This window comes from Tamandua tetradactyla, chromosome 5 (assembly GCF_023851605.1).
Source record: "Tamandua tetradactyla isolate mTamTet1 chromosome 5, mTamTet1.pri, whole genome shotgun sequence".
NCBI classification, from domain to species: Eukaryota; Metazoa; Chordata; class Mammalia; order Pilosa; family Myrmecophagidae; genus Tamandua; species Tamandua tetradactyla.
This window is the reverse complement of record NC_135331.1, coordinates 22,012,467-22,025,991: the sequence shown is the minus strand read 5'-3', so window position 1 is coordinate 22,025,991 and position 13,525 is coordinate 22,012,467. Positions and strand designations below refer to the sequence as shown.

The 13,525-nt window shown below is 40.8% G+C and overlaps 1 protein-coding gene across 1 annotated transcript in view; it reads left to right on the top strand.

Annotated features, from left to right (window-relative positions):
- Positions 1–13,525, top strand: part of MYO1H (myosin IH) — a 104,665-nt gene that overhangs the window by 65,941 nt on the left and 25,199 nt on the right. The window contains 9 exon segments of the mRNA XM_077159322.1: positions 1,738–1,836; positions 2,686–2,799; positions 3,102–3,138; positions 3,141–3,172; positions 3,798–3,917; positions 7,392–7,459; positions 10,827–10,932; positions 11,207–11,287; positions 12,629–12,722. Coding sequence (XP_077015437.1) covers positions 1,738–1,836; positions 2,686–2,799; positions 3,102–3,138; positions 3,141–3,172; positions 3,798–3,917; positions 7,392–7,459; positions 10,827–10,932; positions 11,207–11,287; positions 12,629–12,722 — 751 coding nt within the window.

Here is a 13,525-nt window from a genome sequence, read left to right as displayed (position 1 = left end):
TTTGCCTTCCATTTGGAGAACTGTTCGCTGCAAAATGAACACGCTCCCTTACAAAAATAGTCCAGGATGTTCCTGTAAGTCATAATAGGATCTAGCAATGTAAAACTGATTCTCAGAACTAAACTCCGTGGCACTAGTTTCTCTACAGCCTGTCCTAGGGTTCTAGAAGGTTCGGATTGTACGGCACCTGCCAGTGCTGAATGTGGCTGGTGCCTTTTGTCTACCGAAGGTATTTGTATTTGTTCCTCTCACTGGGCCTCGTGTTGGAGTGAGGTCAGCTTGCAGAGAGGACAGGGGCGAGAGCACCTCGAGTGAGAACAGCAAGGTCTTATTAAGGGAGCCTCGTAAAATGAGGACCAAAGTTTCATAGTCAGTCATGGGGTCAAAGAAGACGGGACTGAAGTTGATCTCCACGAGTGAAGAGAAATAATGATGATTTAAAAATCTCCTAATCTGGTTATATATTTAACACACTGTACTAATTCTTAGGCTAAAAAATAAATCAAATATGATTTTTGTTTTCTTTTTTGAGGATTTAAACAGTTTTTTTTCCAGCAAACTGTACAGTAGCATTGCATGTGACTTTCAGAGCAGGTCATTTTGTAAAAATGCTTGAGGGTTTTGTCCATTTTCCCAAGGCCTTCTCCCAACCGTCGAATGATCGAGTTATGTTCTTTTGAAATGCATCGTGTCTCCATCATTGCAAATCTTTTTTCAGGCAGAGCCTCATTACCAGTGACTTTAGAAATGGCTCAAGCCGTTCGCCAGTATTACTTTACCAATTTCCTGTCCCCCATAGCTTTGGCAAAACTGTGTGGTTTTTACTCTGAGATGTATTTGCTCTTGTTTCTAAACATCTGGCAGTTCTGGGGGAGTAAGTTGCAGAGACTTTACTTCTGGGAGGTAAGAGCGGATGCTGCTGGTTGTACGAGATGGGATATTTATGAGGTTGCAGGTTTTACACTGGCCAGTTCATTAATAAATATTCTCATGATATGACACTGTTGGCTTCCTTTGCATCAAGAAAATATTTTAAGATAATGAATAGCCAGATAAGCAGGGAAAGTAAAATTTTCCCCACCCAGCAATATAAATTTTTTTTACACTCATCTAAAATGTTCCCCCTTGAAAGTGTGACATGGGTTCGTTTGCTACTTATTTAAAAGTCAACTTTAGAGTTCATGTGAAAAGTCTTATCAAACCTCTACTGCTGATGATTTTTATATACTCTGTGTTTCTCTAAATACCAAACTTGTATCTCCTTGAGTAAGGGTCTCCTTCCAACTGAGCCCTGCAGGAAGTTTTTGCCAGTAGTTGCTCAGTGAGTCAAATTGTTTTCTGAATTTAAGCACTCTGATTTCCTTACATATTTCAGCTGATATTTTTTGAGACAAATGTCCTCAACTTACATAGCAAAACAAAATAAAACAATTTTTTAAATACAAAAGACGCAAACAAAAAGATAAGCCACTATATAACTTTGAAGTTTTCCCTGAACAGAGGTTTTTAAATACTCCAAATAAATTTGAAAAAAGTAGCAACTGTACCATCATCGTATGCTAGACAATTAGAGTTAAACCTTTTTTTTTCACTTTTCAAAACATTGCAGTACTAGCTTTTGCATCCTTGTAGAGAAAACCGTTTTTATTTAGGAATAGGTATGCTCACGCCTAACCGTGTTTATAAAAATCTGTCCTAATAAAGATGTATTCGAGCACCCCAGTTTTGTGTCAACAGGGGCAGTGTGCCAGAGAGTTGTCTATTAACGACAAGAACGATTGGAAAACTGTTTCCACCCCCTTTTATGTGGTTGATTTTACTGAAGCAGACCTCGAGGTGTAGGGGCCTGGAGGTGGGAAGGGTCAATTCAGACTGAAATTGAGAAAGCAATTCCCGTGTCCGGGTGCCTGAGTTGTAGGGCTACTAGATACAGAAAATAAAAATACAGGATGGGCCATACATTTGAATCTCAGGAAAAATATATATATATATATATATTTTTTGCATATCAGTATATCCCAAATATCATATGGGACATACTTATGCTAAAAAATTAGTCATTGCATTTTTGAAATTCAGATGTAGCTGAGCCATCCTGTATTTTCTTTGGTAACTCTAAATTTTCCCAGGGTTTTGGTCAAGGAGGAGGGAATGTTTTTCCTACCCCACAGCTAAGTCTGATCTGAAACGTTTAGCTCCCAAAGAACTCCCCAGATGATCATTTACATGATTCAAGCTTTTGCTTTGGAACAAACTATAGGACGTATAAACATTTTTTATTTTATATCTTTTGGCCTTTATTATTATTATTATTTAACTATTACTCTTTCAAGGACCAGAATGTAGTTTAAAAAAAAAAAAAAAAGGTATGGGGCTAGGGCATTTGAAAATTAAATAGTTTATTGGTGGTGAGGGGGTGGTTGGGGAAGGTATAAAAATAAAAGTGACCTATCCTAGAGATCGAGTGAGGAGGCGTTTCCACCCCCCATGGAACCCCTTTCTCCTCCTTCCATTAATATTTGAAGTGTGTGAGGAAAGGAGGACCCATTCCGTGAGCTCAGCTGGAATCCGGGAGAGGGGTGGTTCTCCCCCGGGCATCTCCTCTGCCAAGTTGGCATTAGACCGAGCTGTCTTCTCTCCCTTGTCCCCTGGTCCCCTGTCCCGCGCCACTTCCGACATTCCTAGAATCTCTTTGGAATTATTGCCAGTGTCCTACACCTGGGCAACATTTGCTTTCAGGAAGATAACCAAGGCTGTGCCACCATCCCAAGCACCCACGAGATCAAATGGATTGCAAAGGTGCTGTTCTGTTTATGGAAGGGTGGTCCTGGGGGGCTCTTTGGACGTGGGGGGACAGCAGTCGGGAGCATGGCAGGATGGCCACGCCCCAGGTGGCTCACTCAGATGCTGTTTAAGAGGTTTAAACAGCATGGGTGCGGGGAGGGAGTGGGGAAAAGCCAGCAGGGTGAGAGAGCATATGTGGCCTGTTTTGTACTGAAGTATTGTCATAACTCTGAGCCTGGGAAGCCCCACAAGCTCTCTTTGTAAGCTAGCTAGTGAAAGTGGGTCATAGAATTGCACTTTGGTTTCCATTTATTCAGCTCCTGGGGATCTGCCCATCGATGCTTCTGGAAGCTCTCACCACAGAAAAATCGAAACCAAAACTGAAGAGGTAAAGTGGGTCTAGATGGAAATGTAACTGTGCTTTCTGCCACCGCTGTCTCCTGTGGGTAACAGGAAGATGGGGTCCCTGTACAGTCTGGCTCCTACTGGGCTCTCCCACATCAAATTACCCACTTCCAGCACCATCATTAACTCTCCATATCCTAAGCTCATCATGCCTTTTCTCTGCGGGGGCTGGGGGGGGGGGGCAGTCTTAGCACATGCTGTTTCCTCTGCCTGGAATACTGTTCCCTGTGCTTCATCTAGTTAACTCCTTCTCTGCTTCACTTCTCCGGCCACTTCCTCAAGGAGTCTTCCTTGACCACCCCTACCCCCAAAGCACCATATGCATCTCTTTATGACACTCACAACTTGACTCTTTGTGTGATTCTTTGAATGTCCCCCTGGCCCACTCCACCGAACAGTGAGCCTGTGAAAACAGGGACTATTTGTCTTGGTCACAGCTTAGCAACCCAGCACAGGGCCTGGCATATAGGAGATGCTCCAGAAGTAGCTGTTGAGTGAAAGAGCACAGGGGGAGAGCATGTTCCCTCCAGCGTGTTCCCTCATTAGAGGCTAGGTGGGGGCTTTTTTTTTTCTTTAATGTCACGATGTGCCTCATCCATTCTTCGAAGGTGATATGCCCACTGAGGCTAGACCTCTCCATCTATGCCAGGGATGCCATGGCGAAGGCTGTTTATGGAAGGACGTTTACTTGGCTGGTCAACAAGATCAATTCCTCCTTAGTTAACAAGGTTAGTTGATGAGGTTAGTTCCAGTGGCTTGTCTTGTATTACGTGGGAATGTTCCATCACCAAAGTAGTTACTTGAAAGAACTCATGAGAATTGATGGAGTTCCTCCCGGCAGGGGTGGTGTCTTTTCAGGTTTGCATTACTGGTTTCTAGCACACAGTAGGCTCACCCAAAAAATGCACACTGAATGCCTTAAGATGTACACAGCAACTTTTTATTTTAATAGTGGTATATTTTGATGTGTATAAGAGAAAAGATAGCTACCCTGCAAATTCATGCTTAATTCATATCTCCTTTTTTAAATAAACTTTTTATTTTGAAGTAATTTCAAACTTATAGGACAATTGCAAAAATAATGCAAAACCCATACAGAAAACTCCAACATACCCCCTACCAACTTTTAATATTTCCCTGTGTCTACCATTTCCTTGTTCTTTCTCTCTCTCCCTTTTCCTTTTTCTTTCTTTTTCTATCGTTCTATCATTCTATCTTTCCCTCTGTCTTTCCATCTGTTCTAGTTTGCTAGCTGCCAGAATGTGATATACCAGAAATGGAACAGCTTTTTAAATGGGGAACTTAGTAAGTTGCTCGTTTACAGTTCTAAAGCCGAGAAAATGTCCCAATTAAAATAAGTCTATAGAAATGTCCAATCAAAGGCATCCAGGGAAAAATACCTTAGTTCAAGGAGGCCGTTGAAGTTCAGGGTCTCTCTCTCAAGTGAGAAGGCACATGGCAAACACAGTCAGGGTTTGTCTCTCATCTAGAAGGGCACATGGCGAGCACAGAGTCACCTGCTAGCTTTCTCTCCCGGCTTCCTGTTTCATGAAGCTCCTCGCGAGGCGATTTCCTTCTTCATCTCCAAAGGTCACTGACTGGTGGACTCTTGCTTTGTGGTGTTGCAGCATTCTCTGCTCTCTCTGAATCGCCTTCATTCTCCAAAATGTTTCCTTTTTTATAGGACTCCAGAAACTAATCAAGACCCACCCAGATGGGTGGAGACACGCCTCCATCTAATCCAGTTTAACAACCACTCTTGATTGAGTCACATCTCCAGGGAGATGATCGAATTACAGTCTCAAACATACAGTACTGAATAGGGATTATTCCGCCTTTACAAAATGGGATTTTGATTAAAACATGGCTTTTCTAGGGTCCATCCATCCTTTCACACCAGCACACCCTCTATCTTTTATTTGTCTATTTTCTAAACATGTATATATCATGCTTCTTGCACACCTCATATGTCCATGTCCTTTTCCTAAGAACAAGGATATCCACTTATGTAACCACCTTAAATATAGTTTTCAAGTTCAAGAACTTTAATATTGATATAAAGCTTACAGTCTATAGTTCAATCTTTCATACATCCCAATAATGTCCTTTTGAGCCTTTTCTCCTCCACTATTGGAACCAATCCAGGGTCATGTATTGCGTTTAGTTAGGTCTCTTTAATCTCTGTTTCTTAATTGTGAAAACCTATCACATTTCCTTTTTAAGTGGAATTATTTAAATAAGAAGGGACTTGACTCAAAGCTAGACAGTGAGGAAATGAACTAGGGCATGGGATTCTGGATGGGCTGAAACTCACGGAGGTAGACTGCAGAGCTGGGTTTAGGAGGCCTCACCTAGGGGTCCTCACACAGGATATTCAGTTGTATCTCCTTGTTTTTTGGCTTAAAAACAGGACTTTATTGGCTCACAGTTTCAGAGGCTACAAGGCTTGCTTCCTGCCAGGGTGGTGTCTTCTGGCTGGCCAGTAATCTTTGGGGTTTCTTGGCTTTTCCTTCACATGACAATGCACATGGCAGCATCTTCTTTCTCGCCTGGGTTTTCTTGACTTCTAGCTTTTTTTTTTTTCTCCTATGTCCAATTTCCTTTTCTCATAAGGACTTCACTCTTGTTGGATTAGGGTCTACCGTCATTCATTTGTGTCCCCTTGCATTTGTTTCCTGGGGCCACCCTAACAAATGGCCAGGAACTGGATGGCTTAGAACAATAGGATCTATTCTCTCACAGTTCTGGGAAATCTGAACTCAAGCTGCAGGCAGGACCATGCTCTCTCTGATGGCTCCAGGGAGAATCCTTCTTTGCCTCTTGTAGCTTCAGAATGCTCCAGGTGGCCCTTGGCTTGTAGCTCCATCACTCAAGTCTCTGCCTCTTCTCATCTGTCTGTCTTCCCTGACTGTATGTCTGGGTGTCTCTAGATCTCTTCCACCTTAGAAGGGTCCAGACAGTTGGATTTAGGGCTTACCCTGACCCAGTATGGCCTCATCTTAGTGTAACTAATCACATCTGCAGAGACCCTATTTCCGGCTGAGGTTGGTTCACAGATTCCAGGGGTTAAGACTTGAACATATATTTTCGAGGGACACAAGTCAACCCATTATGCCCTGTTCCAGTTTGCTAACTGCTGGAATGCAATATACCAGAAACGGAATGGCTTTTAAAAGGGGGAATTTAATAAATTGCTAGTATACAGATCTAAGGCTGAAAAAATGTCCCAATTAAAACAAATCTACAAAAATGTCCAACCTAAGGCCTCCAAGGAAAGATACCTTGGTTCAAGAAGGCTGGTGAAGTTCAGGGTTTCTCTCTTAAGTGGAAGGGCACATGGTAAACACAGTCAGAGTTTCTGTCTCCTCTGGAAAGGCACATAGTGAACACGGTCAGGGTTCCTCTCTCATCTGCAAGGGCACATGGCAAAATGGCATCATCTGCTAGCTTTTTCTCCTGGCTTCCTGTTTCATGAAGCCCCCCAGGAGGCATTTTCCTTCTTCATCTCCAAAGGTCGCTGGCTGGTGGACTCTTCTTCTCATGGCTATGTCATTCTGCTCTGCTCTCTCTGAAACGCCTTCATTCTCCAAAATGTTTCCTTTTTTATAGGACTCCAGAAACTTATAAAGACCCACCCACATGGATGGAGACACGCTGTCACCTAATCCAGCTTAAGAACCACTCCTGATCTAATCACATTTCCAGAAACATGATCTGATTAATACAGTATTGAATAGGGATTATTCTGCCTTTATGAAATGGGATTTTGATTAAAACATGGCTTTTCTAGGGGGCATACATCCTTTCACAGCAGCATATGCTCCTTGAAAAGAAAGAGGCACGTTATCTTCTCATATCCATCCTTGCCCACCTCATCCTCTATTCAAAATGATACTCAGATCACCTGTCGTCTCTCCTGGATAAACATTTCCTTGGCTGTCTGTAGATCTCTCTTTTTTTTCCCCCTGGGTTGAATATGGGCTTGGAAAGACAAGGAGGGCTAAGAAAGGAAGTAAACCAAAAGTAGAAGGCCACACTGTTTGGGTGATGGATCTGGAAATGCAGAGAGGAGCGAGACAGGAAAGTTGCTTCTGCAAGGGGTTCTCCTGGGAGCCACTGTCGGAGAGAAGGCGTGAGCTTTACAGCCGAGCCTTCTAATGATTAAAAGTTCTAATGATGCATGATTGTGCTATTTTGACTAGGATTTCACCAGAAAAACCGTGATTGGGTTGCTGGATATCTATGGGTTTGAAGTCTTCAAGAAGAATGGGTGAGCTTTACATATGGAATAACAATAAATAATAGGGGGAACAAATGTTAAAATAAATTTAGATTGAAATGCCAGTGACCAATGAAAGGGAGGGGTGGGGGGTATGGTATGTATAAGTTTTTTTCTGTTTTCATTTTATTTCTTTTTTTGAATAGATGCAAATGTTCTAAGAAATGATCATGATGATGAATATGCAACTATGTGATGATATTGTGAATTACTGATTATATACGTAGAACGGAATGATCAAAATAAGAATGTTTAGCTTCCGGAGAAGATGGCGGCTTAGTAAGACACACGGGTCTTAGTTCCTCCTCCAGAACAGCAACTAAAGAAACAGAAACTATACGAAACAGCTCCCGGAGCCACGACAGAGACCAAAAAGACAGTGTAATCCCATTCTGGAACAGCTGAACGGGCAGGGAGAATCCGCTGCAGTGAGATACCCGAGGGGCGCGCGTTTTCCCGGCCGGGGCGGCTGGCGACTGGGGTCCCCTCCACGCATGTGGCTCCCCGGTCTGACTGGGAACGTTGGATAGCGGGGCCCTCCTGCCACGCTTGGCGTCTCGGGCCAGCTGGGCAATTTAGACCAGCACTCCCCCAAGCCGCGGCGGCCGGCGAGCCCCCCTCCACGCGCGGTTTCCCGGGCCGACTGCGAGATTCAGATTGGCAGGTTAAAGGAGCCACAGCATCTTTTACTGGTGGGACCTGCAGACAGACGAGCGCCACGAGCGCCACCTACTGGGCAGGAAAAGAAAAACAGAGCCCAGAGATTTCACAGAAAAACCTTTCAACCACCCGGGTCCCACACCTGGGGAAATCTGATTAAACGCCCAGACGCCAGCAGAAAATAATGGATCACGCTCGGAAAATTGAAGATATGGCCCAGTCAAAGGAACAAACTAATAGTTCAAATGAGATACAGGAGCTGAGACAACTAATGCTGAATATACGAACAGAAATGGAAAAACTCTTCAAAAACCAAATCAATAAATTGAGGGAGGACATGAAGAAGACATGGGCTGAACAAAAAGAAGGAATAGAAAATCTGAAAAAACAAATCACAGAACTTATGGGAGTGAAGGACAAAGAAGAAAAAATGGAAAAAACAATGGATACCAACAATGGTAGATCTAAAGAGACAGAAGCTACAATTAGTGAACTGGAGGATGGAGCATCTGAATTCCAAAAAAAAACAAACTATAGGGAAAAGAATGGAAAAACTTGAGCAGGGGATCAGGGAACTGAATGACAATATGAAGCGCACAAATATACGTGTTGTGGGTGTCCCAGAAGGAGAAGAGAAGGGAAAAGGAGGAGAAAAACTAATGGAAGAAATTATCACTGAAAATTTCCCACCTCTTATGAAAGACCTAAATTTACAGATCCAAGAAGTGCAGCGCACCCCAAAGAGAATAGACCCAAATAGGCGTTCTCCAAGACACTTACTAGTTAGAATGTCAGAGGTCAAAGAGAAAGAGAGGATCTTGAAAGCAGCAAGAGAAAAACAATCCGTCACATACAAGGGAAACCCAATAAGACTATGTGTAGATTTCTCAGCAGAAACCATGGAAGCTAGAAGACAGTGGGATGATATATTTAAATTACTAAAAGAGAAAAACTGCCAACCAAGACTTCTATATCCAGCAAAATTGTCCTTCAAAAATGAAGGAGAAATTAAAACATTTATAGACAAAAAGTCACTGAGAGAATTTGTGACCAAGAGACCAGCTCTGCAAGAAATACTAAAGGGAGCACTAGAGTCAGATACGAAAAGACAGAAGAGAGAGGTATGGAGTAAAGTGTAGAAAGAAGGAAAATCAGGTATATATAATACAAAAGCCAAAATGGTAGAGGAAAATATTATCCAAACAGTAATAACACTAAAAGTTAATAGACTGAATTTTCCAATCAAAAGACATAGACTGACAGAATGGATTACGACCCAGCAATACCACTGCTAGGTATCTACTCAAAGGACTTAAGGGCAAAGACACAGACGGACATTTGCACACCAGTGTTTATAGCAGCATTATCTACAATTGCAAAGAGATGGAAACAGCCAAAATGTCCATCAACAGACGAGTGGCTAAACAAACTGTGGCGTATACCTACGATGGAATATTATGCAGCTTTAAGACAGAATAAACTTATGAAGCATGTAATAACATGGATGGACCTAGAGAACATTATGCTGAGTGAGTCTAGCCAAAAACTAAAGGACAAATACTGTATGGTCCCACTGATGTGAACCGACATTCGAGAATCAGCTTGGAATATATCATTGGTAACAGAGACCAGCAGGAGTTAGAAACAGGGTAAGATAATGGGTAATTGGAGCTGAAGGGATACAGACTGTGCAACAGGACTAGATACAAAAACTCAAAAATGGACAGCACAATAATACCTAAGTGTAATGTAACTATGTTGGAACACTGAATGAAGCTGCACCTGAAATATAGTTTTTTGTTTGTTTGTTTGTATCTTTTGTTTTTGTTTTTTCTTTTTCCTTTTTTTATATATATATTTTTTTATTAGTATTATTATTTTAATTCTCTTCTCTATATTAACATTCTATATCTTTTTCTGCTGTTTTGCTAGTTCTTTTCCTAAATCGATGCAAATGTACTAAGAAATGATGATCATACATCTATGTGATGATACTAAGAATTACTGAGTGCATGTGTAGAATGGAATGATTTCTAAATGTTGTGTTAATTTCTTGTCTTTTTTTTTTGATTAATAAAAAAATTTTTAAAAAAATAGGAATGTTTGCGTTTGTTAGGTGTTTTTTGGTATTTAAAAAAATAAAGTTAAAAAATTAAAAAAAAAAAAAGAATGGGTGAGCTTTTACAACACAGAGAGTGACCCCATACGTAAACCATGGTCTCTAGTTAATAGTATAATTATAATAATAACGTTTCATTAGTTGTAGCCATGGTACCAAAATGTTAATAAGGGAAACTGTGTGTGTACTTTCTGCAGGATACTTCTGTGAACCTGCAATTGCTCTAATAATTATAAATAAATAAAAAGAATGGGTGGGTTATGTCACTACCTACCTGTTCTTTGTTCTCTGTGATCTTTTAGTGAGGCTTACAACATCTCTGATGTTATCAGAATTCATTTTTCTGCCCCCAGAAATTCTCCAGATTTTTATAGCCCCCAACTCAGAGGCCATTCTAGAGGTGGAATAACTGGAGAAAAAAAAATGCAAGTGTCTCATGATCTATTTAGTGAATTATTTGGTTAATAAGGACTTTGTTTTTTCTTTATATAAAAACATCCCTTTAAATAAGTAAATATGATTTTTAAAAAGCTGGCGTATTGGCATAACTTCAGTTATTTAAATCCTTTGCCTCTCTAGTTTTGAACAGTTCTGTATAAATTACTGCAATGAAAAACTCCAGCAACTGTTAATAGAGAGGGCCCTAAAAGCGGAACAGGCAGAGTATAGAATGGAGGGTATAGAGGTAAACATTTTGATGTTTTTCCCTCATTTGATTGCTTAATCTAAGGATATTCACTTGAGAAATATGTGACTGGAGAGTTTTCTGATCGTTACTAAACTCCTTCTCTGCTTACATCCTGGGAAATTGTCTTAGTATTCAGAAAATTTTATTTTAAAGCTGCTTATAAAAAATCGGATTTTAAAAGCAATTTTTGGTACATCAATTTAAAGCCAGTATATTTCATGCTCAGCTACATGCTTCTTGGAGAATTCTTTCCTTTTATTTGTTATTTTAGTGGGAGCCAGTTCAGTATTTCAACAACAAGATCATCTGTGATTTGGTAGAAGAGAGACACAAGGGAATCATTTCCATTCTGGTGAGAAAATTAATGTTTCAAAAGAGTTGATAACCCTTTAAATTATTGAAGGGTACAAGCTGAGGTTTTTCTGTTGAGCTCTTGCTTTAGACCTTCAGGCTGAGCTTCCCCCCACTTATTTACTCTTAAGTGTAAATTACAGCCAGTGGGGTGATGTCAAGGAAAGGCCTTTGAAGTGAAAGCATGCATTTCATCCATCTAAAGGATGGCTTTGAAGTGGATGGAACCAATTCTTTGCATGGCTTGAGCGTCGAAAGGATGAGCTGGAGAACTGGGGACCCACAGTTGGGGCAGGTGTTTGGCAGCTCTATAGGGGCTGTTTTCATGCCTTCCATGAAGCAGGAAACCAGAAAAGCATAAGAAAACCAGAAACCAGAAAGCATAAGGGAATGATCTGGAATTGAGGGTTTGCAGGGGTGGGGCTTGTGAACTTGTTTTCAATTGTGTGACTTCTGAGGACATTGGCATCCTCAAATCTACATCCATTCAAATTTAATCATTTTTTTAAGTAAACATATCTTTAATTGCAAATAATGTTTGTGTAGAAAACTCAAGGAATCTACAAAACCACTCCTGTAACTGATAGGTTAATTTTTTAAAGTTGAGGATATCAGGTCAATATACAAAAATCAGTTGTATTTTTATTTACTAATTGCAAAAAAGTTAAAAAATGAAATAATGAAATCAGTTCCATTTACTGTTAAGCATTAATTTTTATTAATACATTATTCTAAAGAAAAAGGTTGAAATTATTTGGGGGCCCTTGCTTTTCATTTGGCACCATTTGCATTGCTGTTTGCCTTTTAATGAAAATCACTGGCATTTCCCTGCCCTGCTGGTCACAGCGTAAGCCCAGCCAACTGATCAAAAGGTTTGTGGAACTTGTCTTTAAAAATATTTTAGTAAGCAAACATTTGTTTCTATTTGGCTTCCCAGAGGTGGAATCCGAAAGCATAAAAAGGCAATTTCATCCAAGTTGTCTCACCAAGCTTTAACCCCCTGTTGTTTTTAATGACGATTCATTCTTAATTTTTAAGATGGTCATATAAACGTAATCACATTGAAGACCAAAAATAGGCACTAGAAAGACACAGCTTGAGAAACATGAAAGATGAGATTTGCCCGGGTTTGTAGTTCTCTTTCCATGAGGGCGTTTTCCTACTCCACGTGAGAGGAAAACGTCCCCCCCCCTATAAACACACACCAAGGGTGCTCACCCGAGCTTGCCCGAGATGGCAGTACTTTGGTCCTCTGTGTTCTCCCACTGCTGGGGAAAGCATTTCAACTTGGAATTCATGGAGTGTGCCGCTGAAGAATGCAGCTTCGCTTTTTCTTTTGAAGGATGAAGAATGTATCCGTCCTGGTCCCGCTACAGACTTGAGCTTCCTGGAGAAGCTGGAAGAGAGAGTGGGCAAGCATGCACACTTCCAAACGTGCGTCCTTCGCCTGGCAGAGTGTTGCGTGGGGAGAGGTCATTTTCTTGATATGGAAGCAGTGCCACCCAAGAGCAACAGCTACTTCTTCATATCTAGACAGAGAGATTGTAATACACGAACTCATCTGTATGTACACCTTCGGTTAGTGGAACACAAACTTGAGTGGATTCCAGCTAGAATTTATTTTTTCAGATTTCGTATTCTGCTTCACTCAGTGATCATTACGTTTGGGATATCTTCACATGCCATAAAAATATTTGTTTTTTTAATTCAGGCAAAAAACAAAACCATACAGTGATGTCTATGAACTGAAGTGTACACGGTGATAAGTTTTTATCTTATGTGCACGCATGCAACCACTGTGCAGATCAACATATAGCATCCAAGAAGATCAATTTAAAATTTAAATTACTCTCTGAGACCAGTGGGAGACTGTTTAAAGGTATATGCTGGGGAGTCAGAAAGACCTGGCTGAATCCCAGCTGGGTCACTTATTAGATAAGTGACTTTAAACAAACTATCGAAGTCTCCTGCATTTGAGTTTCTCATCCTACAAGATGGGGATGTGAACATACCTACTATACAGAATTGGAAATGATGACATAGAGTCCCAAGCAGCCACAAGCCATGGCAAAGACCTAATAAATAGTAACAGCTACTGTCAACCTGTTTAGAATAGTGAAAAGATAAGTCAATGAATTAAAACCATTATGAATCAAGCAAGGGCAAATAAAGCATCATATATTGACACGGTGGAATGCTCTGTAGCCAAGAAGGGACAATCTATGATTGCAGGTAGTGT